The sequence below is a fragment of the Hypomesus nipponensis genome, chromosome 20 (genome assembly GCF_054491055.1).
Source record: "Hypomesus nipponensis isolate SF chromosome 20, ASM5449105v1, whole genome shotgun sequence".
In the NCBI taxonomy this organism is placed as follows: domain Eukaryota; kingdom Metazoa; phylum Chordata; class Actinopteri; order Osmeriformes; family Osmeridae; genus Hypomesus; species Hypomesus nipponensis.
In genome coordinates, this window is record NC_140380.1 from 5,156,090 (window position 1) to 5,176,043 (window position 19,954).

At 47.0% G+C, this 19,954-nt stretch overlaps 1 protein-coding gene across 6 annotated transcripts in view; it reads right to left on the reverse strand.

Annotated features, from left to right (window-relative positions):
- LOC146245999 (neurexin-2-like) overlaps window positions 1-19,954 on the reverse strand; it is a 109,458-nt gene that overhangs the window by 49,213 nt on the left and 40,291 nt on the right. For all 6 annotated transcript variants that reach the window (XM_084684357.1, XM_084684356.1, XM_084684358.1 and 3 more), the window contains 2 exons: window positions 17,471-17,644; window positions 16,863-16,982 (listed from right to left, as the gene is read on the reverse strand). In XM_084684357.1, the coding sequence (XP_084540483.1) occupies window positions 16,863-16,982; window positions 17,471-17,644 (294 nt within the window). The remainder of the gene's footprint in view (window positions 1-16,862; window positions 16,983-17,470; window positions 17,645-19,954) is intronic.

A 19,954-nucleotide genomic window follows, 5' to 3' on the forward strand; every position in this document is an offset into this window, starting at 1 on the left:
CAGTCAGGCAGTAATGACGTTACAACAGTCTCAGAGAAAGAGATTCACAACTCCCAACATATGACAACTCTCAGACTAGAGAGTTCATAGTTGGAGCTCTTGTAGTCATGACAAGGAATATTTAGCCAGTACTTTCTCCTGATCCCGAACATCTATTAACCCTGACACAATCTACTCTTATTAATAGCAAGGTTACATGACAACATACTAACTAGTATCCAATGACTAGTTCTATTGATTAGTGAATAATGTAAGCACACAGGGAATCCCAATTTCTTGGCCAATGAACAGCTTAGAGAGCTGCCATTGGTCCAGCTCTCTGGAGGAGAGGCTGATGAAGGGTTATGGCTTCTCAGGGCCCCCATAGACACTAGAGCAGACTGGAAAACACACTGCTGGCAAATACTTGTGAACATTTCCTAAAGACCATTCTACACACCAGCCTTTCAGATGAGAAGCCAGCACCAACACATCCGCTAAATGAATACATGTAAAACAAAAGTAATCATTCCGTATCTCACTCCATTGAGGCGGTTTCTTGTCTAAGTTGTTGAGTTCAACTTAAGATATGTAAAATCATACGACAACTGATCTTGGCATGTACTGTGAGACAGTGACAACAGCAACTTAAGTGTAAATTATTTTCATCCAGGCTTTTGCTTAGGTGTCAGTGGGTGTGCCGCAATATGAATAATTTGTTTGCCTTTGATAGAAAGCGTTATTATGAATACATTGTGCACGGGATTACGACTGCATCTTTGGAGAAATATACGATATAGAACAACAGTGTAATTCAATGTGGTTAAGAAGGAGAGGGCGATTTCATTATTCATTGGACAAAGTAGATAGTGAAGGAAGCAGCCATCCATCAACACAACTCCAGGAGTAGAGGAGAGGAGGAAATGAAAAAAGGAGTTCACTTCTGCTGAGCATGCTGGGAGCGGGTCGTTGCTGTATAAAATTGACCGATCAGTGTCAAAGACAAAGGGTGGGAAGAAGAGAGACAGAGAAAGACAGAGACAGCAAGAGACAGAGAGAGATAGAGATGAGACAGAGAGAGAGACAGACACAGAGACAGAGAGAGAGAGAGAGAGAGACAGAGAGAGACAGAGAGAGACACAGAGAGAGAGAGGGAGGGAGAGAGAGGCAGAGAGAGGGAGACAGACAGAGAGACAGAGAAATGGGGGGGAGGGAGAGAGAGAGAGACAGAGAGAGACAGAGAGATATATTTATGGCTGAAACCTGCCATCGCCGAATCTTTCCAATGTATTTTTTAATATTCACTACAGCACTATTACACAGACATAGTATGGCCTTAGCTCAAGTAGTGTCAAGCGCCGTATAACCGACTTCCCCCACAAACATGTCTTTGTAAAAACGCATCAGTAGCGAAAACAGTGTCACACTGTGGGTCATATGATATTTTCGCATTTTCCAACCTGCAATGAACGGTTATCCGAAAATATCCCGTGGAATCAATCCTGGATCGTTCCCTGGCTCAACCGTGCAAATTCCAGTTCCTAAATTGTGTGACAGTGGCAGAAGCCTGTGGCTTATTATGTAGTTATGGGACCATTCAGAGAACAGCCAGGCTGTTAAAGTGATTTAGTGGGATGACTTGGCAGATGTGAATGGAGACTAGGTACCATTCCACCCTCCCCCAGTCGCCACAGTCAGCACTGCGCACCGCCAGCTCACATTGTAGCCCGTCGCATGGACCCTGATAGGATCAACACAGTCATTGACGCGCTAGACTGAAGATTTACTATTTGTCTGGTTGCAATGAACAGGCATTACTTATTGACTGTGTGCTTATATAACAAGCATACACTCCTACATTTAGTCATTTAGCAGACGCTCTTATCCAGAGCGACTTACAGTAAGTACAGGGACATTCCCCCCGAGGCAAGTAGGGTGAAGTGCCTTGCCCTAGGACACAATGTTGTTTTGCACGGCCAGGAATCAAACCAACAACCTTCTGATTAATAGTCCGACCCCCTAACCGTCAGCCATCTGATCCCCTGATACTCCACTCTTAGGACACATGCAGGTTTAAAAGGCTTTCTTCCTGCATAATCGACTCATCAGTTTGACCCCAAAAATAAAATTCCAACAAGACAGCCTGTTCAGGGAATAACTTGCCCGTGAGATGTTCTCGTCCCTGTTAGACCAAGCCCAGAGAGGTGCAGGGGTGAATCAGACAGTGAGAAAACCAGTCGGTAGTCATGTGACACAGTCATCTGATACTGTCAGGACACAGCGACGGGGCAGAGGCTCACGCCGTGTCAGCCCACCGAGGATCTGTGACATCTGCTGCTGCAGACACACACACGCGCGGAGATAGAGAGATATAGAGAGATAGAGGAGAGAGAGATATATACAGAGATAGAGGAGAGAGAGAGAGAGAGAGAGAGAGAGAGAGAGAGAGAGAGAGAGGAGAGATAAGCGGGGAAGCCAGTGAGCGGTGGAGACAGGAACTGGCACTGACACCGTGGCACCCAGAGCTGTGTCCGGGGCAGGGACCCTCACCTTTCCACAGGTGAGGGGGGGGGGGGGATGGCTAGCAGAGATAAAGATTGGGGGAAGAACGGAGGGCTGCTAATTAGGGAGCCACTTGTCTGCCGGTGCGGACCTCCCCCCTGGACGGAGAAAGGGCGGGAAGAGAAGACGCACGAAAGGCAACAGAGGACTGCTCTTGTTTTCGACCCAGTAAATGAAACGCACAGATCCCCCCCCCCACCCCCAGTGGAAGTGAGTCATGGTGCTGCATCCCCCCTCCCCCCTCCCCCCTCCCCTATTTTCTCTCCTCTCCCCCTCAGTGTGTGTGTGTGTGTCTACGCAAACTCGTGCTGCGCTGGCCTCACCCAAGCGTCTCTGAGCCCCAGACAGCCTTGGTGGTGCGGATAATGGCCCGCTCCCTGCTATCGTGTCACCGAGATAACAGCTCCCCCCTGCTCTGGCCGGGAGCCGCGGCAACACGACGCCGGCACGCAGCGGGGGACGCGTGTCGGATGGAGGCGCTCCACAGCTGCGCTGTGACCGAAGGATCCGCAGAGACCTCGGCGGTGAGGGGTCGACAGTGAGCTACGCACATGGAAGGCTTCGCCGCTCAGTTTTTTTGTTTTGGTCGGCATCTTTTCACGGGTCGTATTTTTTTAAAGAGCTCACTGTTTGACGCGCTTACAGGACACCACAGGAAAACCTGCCACTCGATACAAATCAGGGGTGATTTACCTGTCCCCGAAAAAGGTCGATGCTGCTCAAATGGAGGCTGTGGATGAGACGGTGCGCGAGGGCCGCAGAGCACGAAACGAGTTGAATGTTTAAGTGCTTGCATCAGTCCGCCTTGAGTCGGCAGTCTTTATTTCATTTCAATTCGGGGCGACTGTCCGATTGGTATCATTGCGCCACACAAGTTCAATTGAGCTTAGCCACATCGTTTACTGTAAATGATTTCAAATGGCATTACTTCACTGCCCTTCTCTCCGGATCTTCCTATAAAGCAATAGCCATGTTCACCCTGACTAAACTAAACATAGAAGTCATGTTAATGGGACCATAGGGCCAGGAGGTCATATATATGTGTATGACTGTACGAGTTCTTCCAGTCTCAAATACCTATATGTGTATATATATATATATATATAACAATGCATGTGTGTGTGTGTGTGTGTGTGGGTGAGCAGGCCCAGGCAGAGGAGGTTCCAGGGTACCTGCCGGGCCCAGGAGAGGGGGTACATGTTCCAGGGCAGGCTGTTTCACCAGTTTGTGCCTGGGCCCTTCCTACCCCCCATCATTATGCCTGGCCACACATCTCGTGTGCCTCTCCTGAAAAAGGCTTTCACGGACAATTAGGTACTCACTTTGAACACAACAGTGCTTAAAACACTGCATGAAATAGCCTCACAGACACGCGTACACAGTCAGTTGTGTAAATAGAAAATATAATTTAGCGGTGCCATCGCTGTATGAAACCGGTGTGATTTATGCGTGTGTCTCAAAATGTCATCAAGTGAGCATTTGTTTACGACTACCTGGAGAGCCGGAGGAGCAGGGTGGGCTGTTGGAACGATTTCATTGGCTGTTTGTAGCCATGTAAGCCGAACCAAGTAAGCGTTCACCTAAATCTAAGATCCCACCAAGCCCAAAGCGTGTAACACTTGCCTACAAAGCGGCAGTCTGAAAGCCACATTTGTGTAATTAACGCAAAATGCTAATTTGCCACTAATGGTTTGCTGCGTGTTTGTCTGCTTCCAAGCCAGACTGGAGATGGATTGTGGACAGGGTTCCTTATTGACAGCTGGGCTCCATGGTGTTATGTAGGATCCATATTGCAGCAGCAAATGCAGCTGCAAACAGCCCTGTGGTTTTGTTCACACACAACAAAACATACCGACAGCGAGTGTATGATAATAGACGCTAATAATATTGGCCGACACTTTGCATTGGAAATTACTTTAACTACCACGTTAGACACACAGCACTGCACTAGTAACAACATTGTAGTTACGCCGGAACCTTCCGTCTGAAACGCCGTTGCACCTTCGCTGCTTGACTGTGGGTCTTCTGTAGTGAGACATCTCTGAAAGCGATGGCTGAAATCATATCCTTAACTGTTGAGGGGAGTCTGCCAGCAGGACATCGGTCTGGAAGCTTCTGGGAAGGCAGTATTGATGTTTTTCAGACGCCACAGCAGAGCAGCAAGCCGTGCCAAACGGCAGAGAGATGAGAGGGGCGTGCCGATTCCCACACACAGATGATAAAGAGGTTCTTTCAAAGATTGGGGGGTTTAGACGAGGAGGGAGAGGGGGGCAGGGGGGCACACCTGGATTACAACTCTGGATGTCAAGAGGATGGAGTGAGGGGGGAGGCAGAGATTAAATCGACCGGCAACAACAACAAAAAAAACAACACAAAGGAAGACCGGTGAACCGCTAGCGCGCGGTCACTGTCAAACCATTCCTCTCCGTCCACCCTTTTGGAGCGTGACTCGAAAAACACGCACCGCACGCCCACGGATGAAATGGTGTACGTCTGCTCGGCTTAGCCATGGCAGGCTTCGTATCAACATAATCACTCCATGGTCACTGGTTGTTTACCAGTTAGGAGCCTCACTCTTGTAATAAGGCAATTACTACTGTTGGTAGCAAGACTGCAGAAGGCAGGCCGCCATCAATCACAGGATAGCAGGCTTCTGTCCATATACTTTGCTCTTGGGAGACCACACTGTAGCTAACAACGTATAGTATGGACACACAAACACACACCCGCACATGCCCATACTGTACAAACAGATGGGCGCACCCACACCTGCTTACGGATATAATGAAGTGTTTTATCATTTTGACATTTCTTTTCTCATTAAGTCTTTGATCATTCTGTCCTAAACCCTTTCACTTTGCTGCGCTGTGATCTTTCTACTCTATTCTCCCTTGTTTGCACTGTTGTAGCGCACGCAAAGGATTCTTCTGGAACGCGGTGCGTTTGATGAGGCAACGTGACGTTGATTTGGGGGAGAAGTCTTTTGATCAAAACAAGCTGAGGCAGAGAGTGTAGAGTCGTGCTTGACGTACCTTTGCTTACCTAGCAGTTCCCCCCCCCCCCCCCCCCCCCTGTGTCAGTCCCCTATCAGAGCCTCTGACCCACAGAGAGCTACATCCTCAAACCCAGCCTTAGGTCAACTTCAATCCGCTAAAAATAATAATCATCATCAAGAAAATGTCTTATTATTACTTTGTGTATACACAGCTGAAGGCCGAGTCATACGCGTTTGCCATTTTGGATTTGGAAGACACTTTGCCGTGTCTCGACCGGCTCCACTGTTCGTGGGCTCGCGGAGACTGAAGTGACCAACAGCTCCAGCGACAAAGGCACACGTGCTGGGCGACGAGAAGGCGAGCCTTGTGTGTTTTCTGAGAACCCCCCCTCCCCGCCACACGAGCGAGGACGGATCGAGTGTGTGCTCGCTAGCGCGTCCGTGTGCGTCCGTGTGTGTGTGTAGTGCTGGTGCGTGTGAGCACCCGGGGGGGGGGGGGGGGTCAGTGAATTTGGCCCTCTGTAATGTAAACTGAATGTAACCCTTCTCTCCTAACAGAACAGCAGCTGTATGTGCCGCCACCACCACCACCACCACCCCCCCCCCCCTCCGGGGGACCTGCCTCCCAGGAACGAAGGCATTCATCTGGGCGTGGGTCGATGCGTGGCCGGGGTGTAAAGCGACGCTGAGCTGTGTTCCTTGCCAGCCTGGCCCACAGAGGGACCCTCACAGAGGCCCCGGAAAGCGCTGCTTGGTATTCCGCTCGTGCGTCGAGCCAGTTCCCCAAAGTGGACAGGTTGTCACTGCCTGTAGGACATTTTCAGCAATCTACAGCTTTCTCACCAAACTGACAGAGGAGTGACAGACAGACAGACAGACAGACAGAGAGAGAGAGAGAGAGGGAGGGATGGAGAGAGAGGGATGGAGAGAGAGGGATGGAGAGAAAGAAAAAATGGAGAGAGAGGGTTGGAGATGAAAGAGAGAGATGGAAAGTGAAAGAGAGAGATGGGAGAAAGAAAGAGAGAGATGGAGAGAGAGGATTGGAGAGAGATAGAGGGAGAGATGGAGTGAGAGAGAGAGGCAGGGAGAGGGAGAGATGGACAGAGAGAGAGAGAGAGAGAGAGAGAGAGAGAGAGAGAGAGAGAGAGAGAGAGAGAGAGAGAGAGAGAGAGAGAGAGAGAGAGATGAAGACAGATAATGACAGGAGGAGAACGAGGGGGCAGGAGGCGGAGGAAGCTGTGTGTGCGCGCGTGTGTGACGATGAGGTCGGCGTCTTCACAAGGCGCCGTAGGAGGGAAATTAAAGAAGGAGAGAAGCCCTGCAGGTTTGCCTACGGATGATTCAGGTACATCCAGGTTAGGTTTGATTCAATATTCCATGCCTACCTACAGACTATTGACATTCTGCCTCCCTGGGTCTCAACAGTGATGCTATATGCGTTCATTTGGTTTTCACCCACCCCTGGACAGAAAGGGGGAGCATTGAGTTTCAAAAACAGCAAACCATTATTTTCACAGAAAACGGACACAAAGGGTGTACTAGTCATTTGGTCCAGTATATTGCCTCTTGGATGAACAGCCATCATGACACAAAGTGAAAACATCTCAAGGGGAGTTCATCAGAACGTGTTCCTCCCCATGGTGGATCTCTGGCCATTAGGGAAGCTGCTCTTGCCCAATGGCAGGCTCTGTTAGACAACCTTGGAGCACACTACACTGGGTATCTGCTGGAGAGTCTATGGATATGCCTGTTAGGGACACGCATGCATATGGTGCTATACATTCTACGCACTCACACACAAACCTGCAGGTCTACACATACTAGACACACATATAGTATATAGTGCTACACATGCTATGCACACACACACCATCCATATCCATATCTATCGACTGTAAAACAGTTTTGTCCCCATGGTTGGTCTGTTACCTCTCACATGGCTCCTCTAAGATTTCAACTCTTTATTGTTCACAGGGTGTGCTGTGGAAGATGCAGTATCACACCAGTTCTAGGGACTACAAGCTATTTACACATGTACGATTGTCTGCCACAGTGGAAATGACCTAAAATCAATAAGTTGTTCTTATTCATAGGAAAAGGGAGTGTGAAAAAATATATATTTATCCACTACATACACAATGTTTCAGATTTTGTATTGGATCATTTCATTTCTTTACAACAGAATATGTCACCATTATGATATCCCGCATGTTCATTTCCAACTGTTCCATTCTGGTTTGAATAACAACCTCCAATTTACAAGCCGGTTGCCAGGTAATCCAATTGGCACAGCGGGTGTATGAAAAATAAATGGAACTCTGTTCGGAAAGGATATGAAAAGGATGCGAGTGCAGGAGGATTTTCAACGACATAAAATAACTCATTGTTTAATGACGAGTCGTTTACAGCCGTCGAACGTGCGAGTGCAACACCGGCAAACCACGGGGATCGTTGTGCATCGTTGTGCTTATCTTGCCCGTGAAGGGGCAGGATAAGACCAAACGGAAAAAGGACGAAAATGACAACGTGTTTTATTACGACTGTAAGTGCTCTCACTCAACGTGTGACTCTTTCATGGCCATAACCCATCTGGTTCGCGGAGATGAACTTCCTTAGGAGCGCAGGGCCCGAGGCCTTCATCGAGGACATGAAGGGGGGGGGGCGCCATATGCACCAATCACTTAGTAGATACACATCAACACGTTTGATGCCGTCGGAAACTCCCAACTCGTATGTTACACACTTACCACAAAGCAAATTGCATTTGTTTGATCACTGACGAGACATATCCCCCCCCCCCCCCCCTCGAGTAATCCTCAGAGATAAACAAATTGGGAACAACACACCCAAAGGCGTCCTGTAATCGTGTAGCCGGAGCCATTTCCACAAACTTCAAAATGGATGAAATTAGAAGCAAGCAGCAGGGGGAAGGAATTCTATTAAAACTCAATGTCAAGCCCGGCACAGTCAAAAATCATAGAATCTATTTCACGCCGGCGAAAGTCAATCATTTATCTCGTGTGCCCTCTGCCTCCTCTGTATAAATACGCTTGCTGGCCTTCATCCATGAAACTAGATCTGAGGAAGAGGTCCCTTGGAGCAGCCCAAATAAAAAAAGCTATTCATGAACTCAGTGCTAAGATGAGCAAGGCGACAGGGAAAACCATGGGCGTAGGTTTACGGGGGGACGCTAGGTAGGCTACTAGTCCCCACCAGGGGCAGAGGCAGACAAATATTTTGGGGTAGGCCTAGAAAAATACGCATAGGCATCTTTTCCGTTTTTTACTTTTACTTTTAGATGCACCCGTTGCATAATTTTTTGAGATATTTTTGTTTTTGGGTAGGCCTTAGAACAAATTGGGTAGAAGTGATATTAACTGGCAATAAGTAGGCCTATATGATCCCTTGGATAGTAATATGGCTATCCCTGTAATCTCGACCGATGTCAGCAGTCAACGAAGCATACTAGGGTCTGTATTAAATTGATGAATTACCGCACAATATATTTGCAAAACTCATTTGTGTTATTGTTCGTCGCCCAGAAAAGTGAAAAACACATTTCCAAGTTAACCCATGCACCCTCAAGCCTGCGAGACAAGATGATGTCATTTAATTGGCTGAAGTGGCAGTCAGAAACACTTTGAGAATCTTGACTTGCAGAAAGAGAGCCGTCAGTAGTCTGACTTTGTAAACTACTAAATACCCCAGGAAATAATGAAGCCTCATATTAGCATTGGATATCTTTGACCCTTTTGTGCTTTGTAGATAGGAAAATGTCACCCAAAAGGAAGAAATGTGTCGGAAGTTTTTTCACCACCCAGACAGTAAGTAGCTATCAAGAAGGTCGTTGTTAGTTAGCTAGTAGGAAAACGACCCACACGGTGCAAACCTGCTAGCCTTACATTGCCACCCATTCTACACTGGAAGCAAGTTTTGAAAGTTGATAGTGTAGTCAACGGGAAGCAAGTTTTGCTTGTATTGAATCTATCCCTATCAGCAAAAGTGATATTAACTGGCAATAAGTAGGCCTATATGATCCCTTGGATAGTAATATGGCTATCCCTGTAATCTCGACCAATGTCAGCAGTCAACGAAGCATGATAGGGTCTGTATTAAATTGATGACTTACTGTGCAGGAAAAACAGCACTCTGAAGCTACAGATGTAGAGCAGGTTGGTGATGAATAAGCATCAGGGGTTCAGGTGAGAAGTTGAATTGTCCATTTTGGTAAAGATAGCATTAAATTGCTGTTTTTAAGGGATGTTTAGACAATGTTACCCATGAATGTTATCATTCACACTTATATAGTAAAAAGGTGCTATAAATTGGGATGCCCAAATATAATTCATTATTTCATTGCTCAGAAGTCCAGTACAGATGATTTAGTACAGCTCCATAAAGCCTGAACCAATTACAGTGTCCCTACCAAAGCTGAGACCAAACCTACGCTCTATGGGAAAACTTTGTTTTTGTGTGGAAACGCGCACCAATGTCATCCGGTAAACAGAACTGCATCGTAAACCTCCAACATCATTAGCCTTCCCCGTACATCCGTGCCACAACAGCGGGGACGCGTTGAAGCCGTCCCGCACGTGAGCATCTTCCAGGTCTAAGGAAATCCGGGCCTGATAGGTATAGTACTATCACAGGCACAGCGAGGGGTTCCCAGCTATGCGCTGGTGTCTAAATCAAACCTAATGTCCTAACTGGCGCCAATTAGTTTGCGTGACATTCGAGCGATATTGAACTCCCCCCTCCGACAGCCAATGTGTGCCGAGTGAGTCAGATGAGCCCGTGACTGATCATCAAGCAGGGCCGTTTGCTGTTTGAGAGAGGCTGCCTAGCAGGGAGACCGAACTCGGCTCCGGCGCCGCCTGCGCCTGTTTGCTCCTCTAATGAGCCACCGGCCATCATTGGCTCGCATTAAATTATCTCCGTCCGTGACACCTTAGCCAAAGGTCGCTAAAGGTCGAGTTAACGCTGTCCTTTGGATGTGACAGGGTTAGAATCGTCGATGTCAAACAAGGGGCTAATGAAAGCCTCCGGGGGTTTACGGACTAAATGCTGTTAGGGAAGTCAACTTGGTGAAAAATAATCAACGATAGCATGCGTGTTTGTGAAAAATAGATGTCTTCATTAAAACAAGGGCATGAATGTAAATGTAAGGGCACACAGGTGAATATTTAGGACACTTGCAGCACAGGCTTGATAATGTATAATGTACAATATTAACCCGACATTGGTTCTCATCTTGATCTTAAAGGGGTCATTGACTGTTTTTTGGGGGGTATTTCACAGTGTTCCTTAAGGTCTCTGAATAGGGTATGTAACATTGGTTGGGCTGAAAATGGCCCGGGTGCTGTTCTATGCCCCCTGGTGCTTCCTGTGAAATTGTCCCGGAAAAAAAACGCTATTTTTTCTCCTTTTATGTTATACTCATGAATATATAGATGAGCTGTGCACTGATTGGTTGGTTTTCAACGACGCAACACGGCCAACAACACTCACAGAAACATCGAAGGAGGAAACTTAAAATAAAAACGTGCAAATAAATCTATTGTGTCTACACAACACTGTTTTCAACAAATTGAAATGATTACGTTAGTTGTTTCCACTTCTGTTGTCGAAGAAAACTGGATCGACTTGGGTGTTTAACGTTACAGTTTAGCAACCAAACTATATATTGATTCAACTCAGCTTCAGTTAGCTAGATATCTTGCTGAAAAATAAAATAAAAAATAACCTGACAAAGATCTGGACAAACTTGCATCATGAATTGTAGATTTACATGACAACACAGGTTATTTATTCAAATTAAACAATCAGGAACATCAAATAATGCATTAGCCCCATTACCAATAAACTAGGCTAAATCATCACACATTCTACCTATGCTCTTGCGTTAGCAAGCTAAACTAGTTTACATGCCAGCAGTCTAGGTGTTTTCGCTCTCTAGCTGTTCTTGCATTCCTTGCAAATCAGCGTTAATAAAAAGCAGATGAGCTAGAGTCTAGCTAACATTGACTCAACGGGCATTGTTGATGTTTGTCTATACCGTAGCATAGAAGATCCCTTTGAAGTTTGACCCTCAATTACACATTTGCTTGAACCATTTCACCAACGACTGTTTTGAAAACCTGGGACAATGTAAAGCAGGATTTGCTATGAAGTTGTTGCCGAAAAGAGGTGCGTCCTTATGTTCCTCACAACCGCAAGCTGTAGTATGATTTTGTCGGTAACAGTTATTAGCAATGCTAACGTATCCTGTATCTAGCACCTGCCTTTCTCCAGTTCTGCTATTCGTTTTCTGGCTATTTTTTCAGAAGCTTCCCTTCTAATGCCGACAACAGCTAGTCTAGCTAGAGTCATTTGCTAAGAAAGGTATGTTGATGAGTTTTGAAACGTATTAAGCATTCTACCTATGCTAGATACAGGATACATTAGCATTGCTGATAGGCTAACTGTTAGTGACAAAATCATACTTACAGCTTGCGTTTGTGATGAGCATACGGTTGGAACAGCACCTCTTTCAGCAACAGCGGCTTAGCAAATCCTTCTTAAATTGTCCAAGGTTTTCATTCAAAACTTTCTTTGGTGAAATGGTTTGAGCAAATGAATAAATGAGTGTCGAACTTCACAGGGATCTTCTCATAGAAAAACATCAGCCATACCCGTCGAGTGTCTGGTTCCTTGGGAAGATTATGAAAAGTGTCATCATTCCCAGTACAGCCTGGAACACTGCATTTACGATGGTCCATTTTCAATATACTTTAAAAACTTTCAAACTTTCTCCTTTGTTGTTCACGTGGACGTACACAGAGCAGCGCACAGCTAAACTAGTGTCTGAGATCCTGGGCCAGAACACGTGAGGGCTGGTCTAGATGTAAATGTTGGGGTGTATGTCCGTTTTACCCACCAAATTGTCGTTATTCAACAATGACAAGGTAAAATCAGTTTTGCAATCAATGACCCTTTAAGGCAATCATATTTGTGTTCATTGTACATGCCTGCCCTACAAGCCCCCATCATGCAGCTAAAAACATGAAACACTGTCAAATGTATCTCAGGGTAGGAACTTATGGAGTTACTATACTTGTTTCTTTAACCCCAACATTCAGTTTAATTGAGTGCTACATGGTACCTATTGCTATGCTGTCAGAGCAGAGGAACTGAGCCAGCCTTGTGAGCTCCCTTTAAAACATGTCTTTATTTATAACCCCGTCACGCCAGCCTTGCCAGACAATTACGAGACGGTCACACTTCGTTACCTGGGTAATGAAGTGTTGTGAGGTGAGGATAAGACTAGCAGCCTACCTCCACGTATGCCAGGACAATCCCAAGGCCAGCCCAGAACAAGTTCCCAAACCAGGGCTGGGATCGGGTCGTTCATGTGCACTCCTAATTAAAACCCTCCTCTCCAGAAGACTCTCTCTTGCCGTCTCTTTCTCCCTCGCTTCATTTCGTGTCCTGGGTGTGTGTGTGCCACGCACTGATCCGGGCCCCGGCCATCTTGTGGGGTCAAACGACAGGTTCCGAAGGCACCTCAGCTGGCTACTGATTCTGCCAGCGGTGTCCTTGAGAACGCACTGTGTGACCGGCTGACACGCGTTGCTCTAGATGCTCACCACATCAGAGGCGCTCAACGCCGAGGCTAGTCTGACGCCTAACAAAGAACTCAGAGCCCGGTGCTCCTACAGCGCTCAACATGTCTGTCTAGCAAACACCCCCTCCCCCCTCCCCCCTCACAGTTCACTGCTCTGTTTAGGGACGGCCAAATCAACAAGAGAGAAAAATACCCCTCGACGTCGTTCCCAGCCGCCTTCCAGTCATCATCCAGCTTGGCATTTTTCGCACATCCGTTGAGTGTAAAGGACGATAATGAATATTCCAAAATAATCAGCACTAATTGCAGAGGCTAACTGGTAATTACACCCTCCATATGTTTGCCTTCCAGAAAGAGAGAGAGGGGTGGGAGGTGGGACGTGAACTTCAGAACAACACACTGCTGGCAGCTTCAACCCCGCCAACATCTGGACGGTGGTGGCGAACAGGGAAGGACCCGGAGCCAATCATTAGCCCCACACTAACTTCCCTAAATGCTCTTAAACGGCAGAAAGGAGAGCCTATTGTGTCGTTCTGCAGACCCACGTCACAAGGTGTATAGTTATTGTTGACGGTGGAGGAATAGTGTATGGAGCCGACAGTAGGTTAAGGGTCAACCTGAACAAACCTATGCTCATCACGGTTGCTACAGAACGTCCGATCGGTGTACTGCGAAGCCGTTATTAAGTCATAATCCTGTTTTGTCCCTTCTAAAGCTTCACTAACATTTCAATTGAAGGCCTTCAGTTACATTTCCGTTGCTGGGTATGACTAACGATCATGATCTGATCAGTTTCAGCTGTGAACCCCTATGTAAGCATAGCTGTAAATACTGGCTTATAGTACTAACACAGTGATTCGTAAAGGCTTCGTAATGAATGAAAAACGAGTTCCAAACATACAAAATATGGTCTCTTCACTGGCAAACATTTGTATTTATCTAGGCGCTTTATCACTTATGTACTAACGTTACATCCGGACACGTGCACAATAAAATAATTGCAGTGGCAGGACATGCACTAGGGCCCCCTTTTTTTTAACATCGTAGCTTGTTATTCCGCCTTGACAGTACGATTTCCAGTTTTAAAATAAGCCTTGTCAAAAGGACATGTTTATTGAAGAGGCCTTTGCCAAGCTGTTGTTGAGAGCTTTATAATGAGACAGATACCGGCAGTCATGTACACTCTAGAGATGCACGGAACCCTCCCCCCCCTCTTCCCCCTACAACCCCTCCACCCGTCAACAGCAGGCAGGAGGTATTTACAAAAGCAAGACAAGAGTGAATGGGCTGTGCAAGTACCTGCCCTGTCTCACTGCAAACAATGTGTATTATGCAAGAGCACAACCATTCTAGTGTGCCTAGGGCAGTCTTCCGTTCTCCGCGCACGTGCGTCTGAATGTGCAGCGCTGTCGGCTGGGGGTTTGCTAACAGCTAAAAACAGTTCCAGCCTTAGCTGGGAGTCAGGTGGCTGAGCGGTTAGGGAATTGGGCTAGTAATCTGAACGTCGCCATTTCGATTCCCGGCCATGCCATGGCCATGCCAAATGACGTTGTGTCCGGGGGCAAGGCACTTCACCCCACTTGCCTCGGGGGGAATGTCCCTGTACTTACTGTAAGTCGCTCTGGATAAGAGCGTCTGCTAAATGACTAAATGTAATGTAACGGGTCTGTGCCAGTCATGTGTTGATGTCTTCAGTAAATAACACCCCTATGGGGGTCTGGAGCAACGCTGTAGCCCCCTTCTCTTCCTGATAACCCAAAGTATCCCATCTGCAGATAAATAGCTAGTAAGAGGGTTATAAACAAACGCGAGGCCTATTCTTTCCGCTGATTATTATTTTAGAGCAACAGTGTAGAAAATTAGGCTGAACTCTTCAGGGCCACTTGACAGCATTCTTAAGCTTATCTGTTCTTCTGAGAGCAGGAAGAGGGAGGGTTGAAAATAACAGAGAAGGAGATCAACAGATACGGCGTTCCTTCGATTAGAAGCCGCCCTCAAATCGCCGCCGCCCCTCGGTTAAACGCTGCATTAAAGTGTGATACGGTTAAATAAACCGCAGCCGTTGGCGGCATTTCATCAAACCGGGGGGCGGCTGGTTGCGCCACTCACGAACACACTTCTCCTCAGCACCCAGACGACGGACTGCTGACTTGTTGTTGCAAGTGAGTGCCTTTCCAACGGTATTCTGCTTGAACGCCAGGGAGTATATGAACGCTTCAGCGCGTTCTTGGTGACGCTTCGATTTGTTCCACTAATGTAGCACGCTTGCCTTATAAATGTTGGTTGTCTTCAGCAGTTTACATATGAGGTAACTTCCTTTATACCGTTAGCCAATTGGTCAAATCCACTCATCGATCAAACTATTGTGCTTTGCTGGCTGTTAACACATACAGTGGGCTCCAAAATGGCCGTCCCTCCCTTGACAAAGATGAGTACAAAGAGTTTCAAAATCTGTCATCGAGAAATACAAATGTTTTGTGAAACCTTGCGTGTCACAATTATTGGCACCCCTTACATCTTATGAGAGGTACAACCTCCCTTTGCCCATGAAACAGCAGCAAGTCTTCTCCTTAACGTCTATTAAGGTTGGAGAATGCAGAGCGAGGAGTCTGAGAACATTCCTCTTTACAGAATCTCTCCACATCTTCGTTTTTGTGTCCGACAACCACTCATGCATTAATTTAGACATGTTTAAGATCATTGCACTGCTAAAAGGGCCAATGACAATCTCGTTTTGTATTTTCCTTCAATCGGCAGCCATACTTAGATTTAAAATGTCTGAAGTGTTTCATGGAATTCACAATGTCATGTACCCTCACAAGGTTTCCAGGACTTGTAGAGGAAAAACAGCCACACAACATCACAATAGTTTAATGGAAGAAACATGGTACGTCCAGGCATGTCCAAGTAAACATCACACTGTGCTCAGACACACGCGAAGTGTCTCTGTAGTATTTCTAGAACAGTTCGACGCATTCACTTTATCTACATTAGAATGCACCCAAGAGGGTTTAGGAAGTGTACGGAAAATGAAGGAGGCGACAACAAAAGTAATTTTTGAGAAATGTCATTACCCAGCTGACACAAGGAATGTGAAATTGAAATAAAACCAGACACAGAGTCCCACCTGTACTTTTCATTGAGGTAAACACAATTATAAAATGGTCACTTTTCACACAACACTGAGGAGTCCAGCGAATGATTGTTCTTTTTCCAACCTTTGTGTCAATAGTGAAGCCGTTTTCATTCAAAGACCCTTATCTGTGTCTCTGCCTTTTGCCTTGTTTTTGCTTTTGTGTACAAGATGTCAGTGCATACCTGTGTGACATGCTTGTTCCTTTATTTGAGTGTGTGTGACTGTGTGTGAGTGCATGTGCAGGCATGTTTAAAGTGTGTGTGTGTGTGTGTGCTTGTGCGTGCGTGCACTCCTCTGAACCAGAGAACACAAACGCAGAAGTCGATCGGAATTCGACCCGGTCAATGACGCACAAGAGATGGAGCACTGCCGCGAAAGTGCTGTGCCACACAATAGCACGACGCGTGCTATTGTGTGGTCGTGCTATTGTGTGGCACAAACTACTCCTGAATCCCTCAGGCATTCAGCCCCTTAAACGCCGGTGCAACTGCCGTAACCGTGGTTACAACGGCGACCGAGGTGCTACCGGCGCTGCGCGCGTGTACGCGGCTCGATGCTCGGGCGAGGTCCTGCGTAAGTGTACTCACGGTCTGAGCAGAACTGGCCCCCGTAGGTGGTCATGCTGCAGTCGCAGGTGAAGCCCTCCCACATCTGCAGACACACCCCCTGGTGGTGGCAGGAGTCCTCCATACAGGTGCTGCTGACACCTGGAGGGGCGGGGGAGGGGGGGACGGGGGGGGGACGGGGGGGTGAGGATACTAGCATGAGTCAACCACACGCATCCACGTTGTCGACAACCTATGCCAGTGCTAGACCAACGGATAGGGATCCTGCAACAGTCTACTCTAATGCTGTACCGCACCCTATTTCAGTCCTTTCCCACATTGCATACCGGTACAATCCTATACCTCATAATATACCAGTCCAGTGCTATACCACAAACTACGGTACATCAGGCCAGGTTCGAACGGACTCCAGTCATGGACATGTTCGGTTTCGATCAAACCCGTTTTCTCTCCTCACAAAGCCAGGAGTGACGATTTTTCGACGCGTCTAGCGTTTCAGCTGAAATGCATGTCCACTATTAACGACCGGGGTCGGCCGTCTCCCCTACGTAATGTGCTTCCAGTTCACAAATGGGCTGTTCAACACGTGAACACCCGCAACCGTGTAACACCGTGAGGTGGAGTCTCACCTCCGCAGCCTCGCTCCACGGGGCCAGACGTCTGGTAAGCGTCCGCCATCAGGTCCGGAAGTCTCCCGTTCAGGTCCACCAGCGCCAGGCAGCCCTGGTAGCCATCCCGCGACGCGATCAGCTTGGGCAGGCTGCCGTACATGCTCTTGGGCACGCCACCAATGTGCAGGTTCCCTGGAAAACACCAACGACAGGGTTTAGGAAACACCAATGACAGGGTTTAGGAAACACCAACGACAGGGTTGAGAAAACACCCATGACAGGGTTTAGGAAACACCAACGACAGGGTTGAGGAAACACCAATGACAGGGTTTAGGAAACACCAACGACAGGGTTGAGGAAACACCAATGACAGGGTTTAGGAAACACCAACGACAGGGTTGAGGAAACACCCATGACAGGGTTTAGGAACACCAACGACAGGGTTTAGGAAACACCAACGACAGGGTTTAGGAAACACCAACGACAGGGTTTAGGAAACACCAACGACAGGGTTTAGGAAACACCAATGACAGGGTTTAGGAACACCAATGATAGGGTTGAGGAAACACCCATGACAGGGTTTAGGAACACCAACGACAGGGTTTAGGAAACACCAACGACAGGGTTGAGGAAACATCAATGACAGGGTTTAGGAACACCAACGACAGGGTTGAGGAAACACCCATGACAGGGTTTAGGAAACACCAACGACAGGATCCATGAAACACCAACATCTTAGACAGACCTGCTTTATTGGATTGTTTCCCATATCTCCTAGTATTACTTGTACTTTTAAGTTTCTTTGTACCTTTATTTTTCTATACCGTACCATTGATCCGTGTTGACGTTCCTGTTCAACCAAGAGCATCAACCTTCTAGCTACCGTGCTGTTACTTTACCTTGTGAGGAGCCTAGACATTGAGAACGAGAGCTTACCAACATTTTAGTGTCTAACATCACTAGCCCAAGCCTGGAGGACACTCTGCACCAGCTGGCTTCACAGAAGATGCTAGGCAACTTTCCAATCCGACAGATCCATTTTCCAATTGCAACCTCCAAAAACCCATTGCGTGACATACTCATTCGGAAGCCAGATAATGCTACTCTTCATCAGAGTAATAACTGTCTGTCGAGCATTGAACAGGAGATATTCCCTTGCGGGTTGACTTTACGTGTAAATCCTACAAAGTCTAGGCAATCCTTCACAGTTTGGCTTAGTTAGTTACTGGATGAAAAGGGTATTCAGTATGTGCGAAAACTCCCGGAGCCAGGTGCACTGGGATTTGGGTCTAGTTATTTCGGGCAGAGACAACAGATTAAATGTTTCTCAGCATGATAAGATGTTACATAACTGATTTTACATCAAGCATGTCATGAAACCGGTTGATGTTTTTGGTTGGTAGAGTAGAGTAGAGCGTAAAATAGAGTTCTTTATTGATCCCTGGGGGAGAATTGCACTGTTACACTTGCATTGACATGCATAGTACTAAAGGAACATGCTGTATTATAAAATACATGGGACTTGGTGAGTAATGAGATCAAATAAAAACTCAAATCTACAATGTACAGTGTCGTCGTACTAAAAACGACCTATGAACCAGCATATGGCAGAGTATCGCGTCATCGAATCGGTCTTACCAAAAGAACAAACATAAGCAGCATTCCAAACCTTCCCTCTCTACACAGCTCCTCTTCCATCTCACACAAACTGGCATTTTCGCTATAATTGCTTGAGCCACTGAGCTGACATTCACTGTGAAGCGGCTCTTTTGATGTCGAATATTTGTGTTTAAAATCTTCTTATTTTTTTCAAAGCAGATGAAACACAGAGAGGAGGACCCTGAGGAACATTCCCAATGAAACACAATTCCACTGCGGAAACTTTGGATTTCATGATGCCCTGCATTGGACGTGGAAAAAAGCTGGTTTTTCCTGAAACATTCTATCTGGCATCCCCTCCACTGGTAACTTCTCACTGGAGTCGGAGCACAAGATAATATCCGACGGCATGTACCAGCTACGGGTGCATTACTAATGACAAGAGGGACTGTCCTGTCTTAAGGTCAAGGTACAGTATCCATGTAAATATAGACACACAAACTGTGGACTGTGACTGCCTTGCCTCAGCTAAACAAAGCCAAACAAGGGATCTGGATCCAGCAAAACACATTCTTGGGCCTGTGGCCAAGGATTGCATGATCATTAAGCAAACAGTCCAACATGAGCTCGGCTTTGCTTCACACTGGTCACTCAGCCAGGCAGACCTGGATAGCCATCGGATGAAGCATCCGTAAACATGGAACTAATGAACGACTTGGCCGGAAAACCAGACCGGCAGACTCTTAGGGGGACGAGCACGTCTCGGCTGTGATAGATGCATCAACGAAAACATTGCTCGCGTTCAATCAAACGTGGGGTGGATTTAGCATTAGCACGCTGAGGCCGCCAAGTAAAGGTTTGCTGAGGCAGAGGTGATTCTCTGAAGGTCACTCAGCATGGCCT